Source organism: Taudactylus pleione, unplaced genomic scaffold, assembly GCF_031769625.1.
Source record: "Taudactylus pleione unplaced genomic scaffold, aTauple2 ptg000436l, whole genome shotgun sequence".
Classification (NCBI taxonomy): Eukaryota; Metazoa; Chordata; class Amphibia; order Anura; family Myobatrachidae; genus Taudactylus; species Taudactylus pleione.
The window spans coordinates 10,828,162-10,840,000 of record NW_028284838.1 but is presented as its reverse complement, the minus strand read 5'-3'; the positions used below and the strand labels follow the sequence as shown (position 1 = coordinate 10,840,000).

General features: G+C 41.9%; 1 protein-coding gene across 1 annotated transcript in view; it reads left to right on the top strand.

Moving 5' to 3' along the window:
* Positions 1-11,839, top strand: part of LOC148505856 (cilia- and flagella-associated protein 57-like) — a 73,577-nt gene that overhangs the window by 19,446 nt on the left and 42,292 nt on the right. Inside the window, exons 7-9 of the mRNA XM_088447657.1 lie at positions 1,318-1,483; positions 2,867-2,980; positions 9,257-9,469. Of these exons, the coding sequence (XP_088303783.1) occupies positions 1,318-1,483; positions 2,867-2,980; positions 9,257-9,469 (493 nt within the window). The remainder of the gene's footprint in view (positions 1-1,317; positions 1,484-2,866; positions 2,981-9,256; positions 9,470-11,839) is intronic.

The window sequence follows — 11,839 nt, the reverse complement described above, 5'->3', positions numbered from 1 at the left end:
TGTGTGTGCAGGGCAGGTGCCGGAGAGGGAGCAGGACGCAGACAAGCTGCAGTGCGGGCGGAGCCGTCTGTGCTAACTGACGGGCTCCGCAAAGACTTATGGGAGGAGCTGCTGCTGGGCATGCGCAGCAGCTCCCCCGTCTGCCATTTTGTTAGTTAACATGTGTGAGCTGCCCGACCGGAGCTGTGCTCCGATCGCGGCAGCCGGCCACCTGTAGAGGTGAATGAAGGGTGGCAGCCCCTAAAGGAAAAAATGTGGCCGGCCCAGCGGGAACCGGCCCGGCGTCCCGGCGGCCCAATCCGCCCCTGCATTTGCCCTTACTGACCCGGGTCCATCTTCTGCAGGGCAATAGAAATCTGCATAATATTACTATTCCATTAAGGACCGCAGTTTGAGGTTTACGAAGATAAAGATACCTTTATGTGCTCATACATCGCCCTTACAAGTAAGCATACATGTAAGAAACTCCACGCGAGATTTATCCTCATTCACATCTGAGTGATTCTTACAGGAGTCGGGACCATACTAAGCCGGGAGAAGATCTTCATAGACCACCATATACTCCTCATATTCACATCCCCGGGTGGCTACATCATACAGTGACGTTATTACACTATATTGTGTCTCCTATTTATTTTATATACCGGAGAATTACCGTAACCGGAGGACGTGGGACATTTCCTTTGATGGATTTATTGTTAACTTGTTGGAACAATCCAGAGCACAAGTGAGATTGATTTGTTTTGTTATGTGCTATTAGATATAAGGTGGTGATTTATTACTAACCTCTGCAGCACTGGAGTGCAGTGCCATAGGGTTTGTACATTTTTTGTTTGTATGTGCATCTGAATATTGGCCTAGAAAGTGGCTGTTTCAATTGAGTATATCGCAAAGTGCCTCAGAGTTGTCACCGGTTCTTAGTTAATCCATAGGCTGCATCTAAATATTGGTTTTCCCATACAGCGATAGTCTCCATTGAGTACATCACAAAGTGCATTAGTGATGTGACTTGTTTCTAGAAATGTATCGGTTGCATGTCATGAATATTGGTTCTCTCACAGCATGGCTGCCTCTGATTTGTGTAGCTGATAAGTGCACATTATTGCTCTTTGATGTACCATATACAGCTGTTGTTATTTATTAATGTGGATTATAATCTAAGATATGATGGTGATTATTTAACGGGAAGCATCACATTTTTCATTTATACATTGTAGCCCTAACATAATCCCTGAAGAACAGCTTTAATGGCTCCAATACAAATGGTCCTAAAATGGGCTTTGGTCCAGTAACCATTGTGTCCGTATTGACTAACAGGACTCTGGATCTGTGTAAGGAATATCAGGAGGAGGCATACAGCATCTCTCTGCACCCATCTGGATTGTATGTCCTGGTGGGATTTTCTGACAAGCTGTGTCTGATGAACCTGTTGGTTGATGACATCCGACCATTCAAAGAATTCAATGTCCGTGGCTGTCGGGAGGTAATATAAGATAATAATGGTATTGCGCTTATTAATACAAAATAAGTCTGTTCTAGCTGAAATAATATCAACACACTTGTATATAATAAAGAAAGTAAAATGTCATCATTAATACACTGAATAACATTTAGTACATAGTAAGTAATCAATTGCATTCAAATATAAGAAAAGATATATATAAATTGCTATAAAAATGATATAAATTTATGGAAGAATGGGTAGTCTGGATCAAAGGCACTGGCTTAATCCATTAAATTCAATTTTAAAGTCCAAGAAAGGTAACTTCACACTTCCACTATATGTAATTAATTTGTGGATACAGAAAAACATCTGTAAATGTAACCTGGTATGTAGTATTATCACCAGATTCCCGGCATATGTTTTTCCAAATCTCAGATACATCTAGCCAACATGTAATTTCTCTTGTTCCACACGTGAATTGAATAACAATATATCTTCTTATGGTATATGTTCACAAAAAAGATTAGTGTCCCCTGAAGACACACATACACATAAGGTCGGGAGGTAATGTACATATATAAAGTTGTTGTCTTTGGAGAGGAGAAGGTTGAATATTATCCATTGATCCCATAACTCCCGATTATTTAATAACACTTGTACATAAATCAGGTAAGGCATTGTGTAAGCTGCCAGGTGTTTAACAAAAGGAGTGGTTAACAGTTGTGGCTTAAATCCCAACTACCATTGTGATTTGTGGTTTAAGAATACTTTAAACAAATACTGCTTTCTTTAGCTTAATGCAATATTTTAATGATCACTTACAATTAAGCATAACAATGTTCAGTCTGTGTTAATCATTGTTTTGAGCTGCTTCTGAACTGAACACAAATAATCTCAAATGTATAGGGATTGTTTATCCCTACAAGGATTGCTGGGGCCTTTCACACTTGGGGCACCACAGGGTGTTCATTGGAGCATAAATGTAGCTTTCAGTATTTTTTCAATCTTTGCTCCATTGAGCATTTGCTGTTGTCCCTTCTCACAAGAATCACCGACACCTTCTTCAAGCCCTGTTACAGCTGCTTTCTGTTCCGTTTAACAAGAGTTGAACAGAACACAGCTGGAATTATGCTTAATTCCCATGGGCCATTCAGTCAGAAGCCAGCAACTTTACATTTGTTGTTCAGTTTGATGTTATTATAAGATAATACGTAATACATATCTGTATATAATTATTGATGACCTCCGCCATGTGTTGAAGCTTTTCACAAAAAATGTTCCAGCGTCTTTGTTAGATAAGTAAGAGTGTTGTGGCTTTGATTCATACAACTCAGTAGATATCCTGGATGTCTCCGATGGTTCTCCTCTGCTAGATCCAATAATTCCAACCTGTGTCTCCCGCTCTCCATCTCCTCCTTGTAGTGTGTGTTTAGCCATGGAGGGCACCTCTTTGCTGCTGTAAATGGAAATGTGATCCAGATATACTCTGCCATAACCTTTGAGAATGTAACGAACCTTAAAGGCCACAGCGGTAAGGTATGTACCATGTTATTATGGGATTCTACCAATAGTGAATCTGGGGCTGTCTCCATTAATTGTCATCATTACTGATTGTATATAAATCATTGTGAGACTGAACGGAATAGCAGATTCTTCAGGGCTGGACTCTCTTTAAATTATGCTGTTAATTCTTTCATTTTAACATCACTTAATTTCTAGGGATTTTCATAGGTAGACCTTTAGTGTCTCATTTAGAGTTAAGCACAAGTTATGTGTACCAGGGTAAAATCTGGGCCATCAAATAGTCTCTTAGATGTACTGTGTAATTTGAGTTGCAGTTATCTTAAGACGTGCCAAACAGCCAAACAAAATATTAGATAGGTATGCAGTCACCACCAGATGCGCTTGAAGCTTATCCTGATGCTGTCATAGTAAAGATATGTCAGTCTTCATCCCAACTTGATGATGGTAGCTGGCGTAAAATATGTACCTCTCTCGCCATCCCAAAAGTGAAACCAGCATCCGTGCTCCTAACCTTAACTGGTTACAGCTAATGTGAAACTAGCACCTGGGGGGCTTGAAGCGTGGGGTTTATCTGTACTAGGTTGGGAGAACTAACTCCAAGCCAGCCAGCATGTGGAAGAACCCTGTAGGGGTATCAGGCTTGCATAAGAAAAAATAAAAATCTCCTCCAAGGAAAACCATCCCAATGCTAGTACTGTGGTCAGTTTAGATTGGGGTAATAAAGATATGGTACTACAAGTCCCAGCAAACCCCGACAGCCATTAGCTGCTGGGGTATGCTGGTGCTTGTAGAACTTCAAGTCCCAGCATACCCATAGTTGCTAGATCATGCTGGCCTCCCTTACTGTAGTTCAGTTGCTCTTCAATGCTTCGATCTGCACCACCAAACACCAATCTCTAAATTACCTCCACAAGAATGCACAGGGCAATTTTCCATCAATGCCAGTAATGCAAGACACAATGCTCTTGAAAACGACATTTGAGCTAATTAACTAATTTTCTGTTTTCTCTGGGTTTGGTATAAAAGATCTACAGCAAAAAGATAGACAATGTCTAGATAGATCCCAAATGGTAGACAGTAGGTAAACAGGGACAAAAGGTCAGCACTAAAAAGATCGACATGGATGAAGACAGACAGGGTCAAAAGGTCGACATTGAAATGGTCGGCCCAAAAATGGTTGACACATGTTTTTTTTTGTAAGTTTAGTCTTCACCCTAACCCTCTCCTTGGTGCCTAACCCTCCCTCCTGGTGCCTAACCCCCTGGTAAGTGCCTAACCCTAACTGTCCCTCCTAGTGCCTAACTCCAACCATCTGGGTATGTGCCTAACCCTATCCGTCCCTCCTACAGCCTAATCCTCCGGTAAGTGCCTTACCCTAAGAAAAAATAAATAAATGTGTAGACCATTTTTCAATGTCGACTTTTTGGCCCTGTTGACCTTTTGTATCTATCTTCATCCACGTCGATATTTTGTGTGTCAACCTTTTGTACCTGTCAACCTTTTGTCCCTGTCTACCTATTGACTGTCTACCATTTGGAGTCTATCTAGACATTGTTGACCTTTTCAGTGTAGTTCTATTGACTGGAACCCGTTTTCTCTAATGACTCCTTACATTGCATTTATGAAAATACAGTTGTTAACTTGTATAAGCTAAACATTTGTGAAAACAGAGCAGTGAAACTTAAACACAAGCTACAGTAAAATGCAGATTTCAATGGGATGCAGTCAGGAAGCCGACGGTCGAAATGCCGACCGCTGGCTTCCCGACGGTCAAATTCCGGCAGGGTACTGATGACAGGCATCGAAATCCCAATGCCTGTCATTATACCTATGCCGGGAGCCCGACGCCCGGCATACCGAATGAAGGTAAGCTGGGCGGCGGAAGGGGACAGCTACTATTAGGTTAGGGGCTCCCGGGGGTGATTTAGGGTTTAGGCACCCCCCCGGGAGTGTTAGGGTTAGGCTAGGGGAAGGGGGTGGGTTTGGGTTAGGCACCCCCGGGGGGAGGTTAGGGTTAAGCACCCTGGGGAGTTGGGGACCCCGTCAATAAAGGGGTCACCCTCTCCAGGGCAACCCTGGCCTAGGCACCCCCAATTAGCACCCCTGGCCTAGGCTGATAGCCCGGGGCTATCCCCGCCACCCACAACCCAGGGGGTTGATGGTGTTAGGTGTGGTGTAAAAATTAGATTTTTCATCATTGTCTTAACAGTGGAACTACAGGTCCCACCAAGCCTCCCCCACATGCTGGTACTTGGAGAACCACAAGTACCAGCATGCGGGGCATTAAGGGCCCACTGGTCCCTGTAGTTCACCTGTAAAGAAATGGCTAATAAAACACACAACACACCGTGAAAATAAACCTTTATTGCATCCATAAACACACTTACACATACTCACCTGTTTCCAGATGTTCATGTCCCCTTGTCAACGTAAAGTATCCCATCGAATTACCTGTAAAAAAAGATCCAATACTCACCTTTATGTCCCTCGATGCTCTCCGCAGAAATCCAATACGTGGGCCGGATACAGTGTAACAACATGCTTATGCATGTTGTTACACTGCGCTAATGTCTGCTCATGGGAACGAGTTCACTTCAGTCCCGGACGGCTAACATTAACGGATGCTCATTGGCTGGGACCCACGTGGAGGAGCCGTTCATTGGCCATGCCAAATTTCAGCTCGGTACCTCCAATAGCTTTTGAGGTGTAGCCCCTTAAACAATGTGCCCATCCCCCCCCCTAGGAATTCCTTATCGGAAAATGTAATTTTTTTTCAATTCAGCCTTAATATAAGGGCACGGCCATGCCCTTATAATGTTATATATATACAGTCAGGTGCATAAATATTGCGACATTGACAGAATTTTCATATTATGGCCTCTATTCACCACCACAATGGCTTTGAAATGAAACAAACAAGATGTGCTTTAAGTGCAGACTTTCAGATTTAATTTGAGGGTAATTACATCCAAATCAGGTGAACGGTGTAGGAATTACAACGGTTTCTATATGTGCCTCCCACTTTTTAAGGGGCCAAAAGTAATGGGACTATCAACTCAAAAGCTATTTCATGAACAGGTGTGGGCTAGTCCCTCGTTATTTCATTATCAATTAAGCAGGTAAAAGGTCTGGAGTTGATTCTAGGTGTGACATTTGCATTTGGAATCAGTTGGTGTCGACTCTCAATGTGAGATCCAAAGAGCTGTCACTATCAGTGAAGCAAGCCATCAATAGGCTGAAAAATCAAAACAAACCCATCAGAGAGATAGCAAATACATTAGGTGTGGCCAAATCAACTGTTTGGAACATTCTTAAAAAGAAAGAACGCACTGGGGAGCTCAGCAACACCAAAAGACCCAGAAGACCACGGAAAAAAACTGTGGTGCATCACAGAAGAATTATTTCCCTGGTGAAGAAAAACCCCTTCACAACAGTTGGCCAAATCAATAACACTCTCCAGGAGGTAGATGTATATGTGTCAAAGTCAACAATCAAGAGAAGACTTCACAAGAGTGAATATAGAGGGTTCACCACAAGATGTAAACCATTGGTGAGCCTCAAAAACAGGAAGACCAGATTAGAGTTTGCCAAACAACATCTAAAAAAGCCATTACAGTTCTGGAACAACATCCTATGGACAGATGAGACAAAGATCAACTTGTACCAGAGTGATGGGAAGAGAAGAGTATGGAGAAGGAAAGGAACTGCTCATGATCCAAAACATACCACCTCATCAGTGAAGCATGGTGGTGGTAGTGTCATGGCGTGGGCATGTATGGCTGCCAATGGAACTGGTTCTCTTGTATTTATTGATGATGTGACTGCTGACAAAAGCAGCAGAATGAATTCTGAAGTGTTTCGGGCAATATTATATGCTCATATTTAGTCAAATGCTTCAGAACTCATTGGATGGCGCTTCACAGTGCAGATGGACAATGACCCGAAGCATACTGCAAAAGCAACCAAAGAGTTTTTTAAGGCTAAAAAGTGGAATGTTATGCATTGGCCAAGTCAATCCCCTGACCTGAATCCGATTGAGCATGCATTTCACTTGATGAAGACAAAACTGAAGGGAAAATGCCCCAAGAACAAGCAGGAACTGAAGACATTTGCAGTAGAGGCCTGGCAGAGCATCACCAGGGATGAAACCCAGCGTCTGGTGATGTCTATGCGTTCCAGACTTCAGGCTGTAATTGCCTGCAAAGGATTTGCAACAAAGTATTAAAAAGTGAAAGTTAGATTTAGGATTGTTTAGTGTGTCCCATTACTTTTGGCCCCTTAAAAAGTGGCTTGGCACATATAGAAACCATTGTAATTCCTACACCGTTCACCTGATTTGGATGTAATTACCCTCAAATTAAATCTGAAAGTCTGCAGTTAAAGCACATCTTGTTTGTTTCATTTCAAAGCCATTGTGGTGGTGAATAGAGGCCAAAATATGAAAATTCTGTCAATGTCCCAATATTTATGCACCTGACTGTATATATATATATATATATATATATATATATATATATATATATATTTATATATTTTTTTTTTTATATTTAAAAAAAAATTAAAACAGCATATTGTTGTAATACAGATAGATGTAAAGTTATCCTCAGCATAATAAAACAAACAGATGAAAACCATATAACAAGATATTCATATATTTTTGCTGTAAATAAATTGATTGCAATTGTACACACAAAAATGGACGATTCAGATTGAAAATGCAAAACAATCCTTAAATCTATTTATGTTGGAGCTGCCGCATCTTAGACTCATAGTAGCTACAGCTTGGGTCAATAAATCTGGCTGAACCAATTCAGGTCAACAGATTTTAAATATTGACCTTGTTAGCACATACTCAGGATTCATCCAAAATATACAGCTGATGCTGTTTTAGGTGCAAATGTTATTTCTGCCTCTTCTGTGGGAAACTGGTATACCCTCTGTCTTAAATTTGTGAGGCTGGCCTATAATCTAGGAGATTGCTTGAGTCCATTGCTTTTTAAGGTAAAGGGGAAAAAACATTAATTAAGCAACAGGATGTATGAGCTTTTTTCTGCCTGCTAATTTCCCAAGGTCATGGTAATCTAGACTTAATTCCTTGTGTCTTTACTGAATTGTGAAAGATTCAAGAGTTCATATCTATTTTCATCCTGCCTGCATAGGACCCATTCTGCACATGGGTCTATGTCAACAGATGCAGATTCCAGGTCTTTTGCGTGACCAGGCACTGACCTGGCTACGGGAAGCTTCAGCTCCCGCAGCCTGACCAAGAGGTGATCTCGGCCTGCGACGTCGGTCGCAATGCTGGGATCGCAAATGCAGCAAAGAGATGTCTGACACCTCCTTCTGCATTTGCACCTGAGATGGATCGATTGCACAGCCACTTGTGTGCATCTGTGTAAATCAGTCCATCTCTGAATCATTCCCTTTGTTTTAATGAAGACTTTTTCTGGTACAAAAGCTGAATGATTCTTTCCATCCAATTCTAAATTTGAGGGATGCAAATGTCAATCTTCAGATTGAATCCTTCAAGTTATAAAAACACCCTATTTAAATTTTTGAAGTGTCGGGCTATCCCGGCGAGGAGTTTGAAAACAGCTTTCGAATTTGCGAGTGGTAGCAGGCGGGGGACTGGAGAACACGGAGCCAGCCTAGCAGCAGAGAAAAGCAGGAAAAGAACACTAAAATGCTGGAGAAAAGCCATATTTTTGTTTATGAAGAAACTGGTGGTGCATCTGATGGTGCACTGATGGTACACTGGTGGTGCATCTGATTCTGCACTGATGGTACACTGGTGGTGTAACAAAAGACATAGCAAAACCGATTGCACAAAATCTTTCACGGCATTAGCATAAAGACGTAGCCGCATCTGCTTGCAACTCAGAATCAGGCCCAGTGTGTCAACTGCGGACTACACAGGGTTGACCATACAAGTAGCAAAACAAATGGATGTATAGAGGACTGGTGCACTGCAAAGATGCATATGCCTCTGAGTCTGCATATGGGCAAATATACATATTAATTTACATGCAGGAGCAGATGCACCTGATCTCTACTTCAGGCCTCCTTTGCGCACAGACTACTCCTGACTTGGAGTTTTTAAATATCCCTACTTATGTTAGAAGTAATTAATTTGTAATGTATACATAATTTATTGAGTGGAAGTTTCCTGTAAAACCTTTACATTTGAACTCCTCAGCCACCACTGTATTACAATATTATGTTCTTGAGTGTTGCCTTTTAAATGATGTATGACATGGATGAGCAGTAAAGGTATATATTATTTTGCAGGTGCGCTCTGTGGTGTGGAGCACAGATGACAGTAAGCTGGTGTCCTGCGGCCTGGAAGGGGCTGTCTATGAATGGAGCTCACTGACTGGTAAGAGGGAATCTGAGTGTGTACTTAGATCCTGCAGCTACAACTGTGTGGCCCTGTCTCCCGACTCCAAAACCATTTTTGCTGTTGGATCTGACCAGATGCTGAAGGAGATTAGTGATTCCCAGGTAAAGTTATCCTCAATAAATAGTGGGTTCTTCAGTACACATTATACTTCTGAGTTTCAGGGAGCTGTCCTGGGCTCGTGAGAAAGCATGATATCCTCCTAAATGCCCATGAAGTGGCCAGTCTAGAGACTTGCTGACACTATTTGTGGTAAAAAGTGTCATCATGGACCCGCCCCAGAAGCAGCAAACTGTGACTTTCAGCAGCCGGGGGGACGGTGTCTTGAAAATGTTTTCACCACACCAGGCTCCCGCGCCTCCCACCTGTGCGTGCCCTATGGTAAGTCCCGAATGGCATTTGTAATATATCACCAACTATACTACAAATACTATAAGTTGTTTATTTTATTTTGGTAAACAATAGTATTTCACTCTCCAGCTACTCATTTGCTCAAAGAGGAGGCAGCCATTTATCGTGCTAACCAAAGAGATATGTTTTGTTGCTGTTGACCACATAGGGGCTCATGCAGTGTGAATGCTGACAGTTGTCGGAGCACATGCTCAGCATAGTGAAGCTGAGTTTGAGTTGGATGGATCCCTGCACACAGACACAAATGGAGATTTTTGCATGCAGCACAATTATGCATTTTTGCGTATTTCCATCCTATTCTGAGATGGACAGAACTGTCTTTCTCTGAAATTGGGCTTTTAGGGGCGGCAACAATATACGAGTGCATGGAGCCGTCCTGACTCATGGGAGTGTATGTAAATCTGCATGTGATTCTGAGTTGTGCATACAGGGTATTGGAAGCCCGTTTCTGGTTTCTCTCTTACACCTAGCATGGGGCTGGTGCAAATGCTGATACTAATGATGGCGGTTGCGACCGCTGGTGTAAATTCAATGGGCGGCACAGGTTTCTGCTTGCAGATGCAAGAATCCCGCATTAGCCCTCTGAATTCTCGCATTAGCAAAAGTAAGTCTAGCTTCCGTGGCTTCCCACATCTGCAGCCACTGTGCCTATGACTCAAAATCAGCCCTAATGTGCAGATTTACTACTCTCTACCACTTATGCCTGCCTCTGGTGGCTCACAACAAATTGTTGTCATATAGTAAGGGTATATTCCCAAGCTGAGCTGAAAAAGACAAAATGATATCCAGGAAAGATGGATGATTGTGGGTAGTCAGGGGCTGGTGCAAATATTGCATGTCAATGATGACGGCTCTCCTATCTACAAATCTGGAATAACTGACCACTTGTGAAAGCCCCGCTAACACTGATTTCCCCTCTCTTTGCTCAGGCTCCTGTAAGATTTCTTGTTCCCAAAAGATGTGGGTTGTTGCTGCACTAATAACATTTGTTAGAAGTTAAACAAATAGAGAAGAAGAAATGCATTTGTTACATGTAAGGGAAGCGTTCTGCATCATCATGGGTGCACTTTAGTCATAGTGTATGTGACATCTTTCTGTTATACAGTACATACAGTATGTATCAGCTGTCAACAGGAAAGAATTTCAATAGCAGCTGGAACTCGGCATATAGACGAAAATATGGCCATTTTGCATGCTGTTTTGTGTGTAACTCGGGGGTAAATTACAGGAACAAAATGTGAACCCCATTTAAATGTGAAGCCATTCTAAGCTCATATTTGTAGCAGCTGTAATATCTCTTAGACCCATGCTTATTACAACCTTGGTCAATTAAGTGGTTCTCACTTGGTCAGTATCTGATGCTAATCAGGGCTATAGATTGATGTATAATTGACTTTGTTGGTGCATATCAAAGATGCATCTCTAAATACATTTTGCTCTTGTTTATGCCTCTTCTGTGGGAGCTTAGTGGAATCTAAGAGATGATTTCAGACTTCCATTTTCGGACAATGTAACATAAGTTCTGGTATAGGATATCATCAATCAGGACACAGGAAGAAGGAGTACCTTTTCTTCTGCGAATATGCCACAGTCTAGACCTTCTAGAGTTTGTTCATTTTGGTCTTTTGGCAATGCAAGATGTTCATATTCAAGGTGTACGGTGGGCACAGAATGATTGACTGGTCTAGCAATTCAGATTGAGAAACCAACAGATAACCGTCAGCTTGACTATCACCTTACCCACTCAGGATCTCCTGTTTTGGGGCCTCTCTTTGTCTTTTCAGGACTCAATGGTTCACTTTAACTACAGATACCTTGGCGAGAGGAATATAGCACCAGATCTACATTATAAATATTTTGTAGTCCCCTTGAATATCACAAATTGAAGGGCCTTGTCAGAGGTGATTCACTCATTAATTAGTTCTGGAGTTGTTACCTTGGCTCCAGATTATCAGAGAAGGCTGTTTTTCAAAACTCCTTCTAGTTCAAAAACAAGAACAAACATTCCACCTAATTTAAATATAAAAAGATCTCAATGTCCCTCTTTAGGTTGAGTCCTGCAA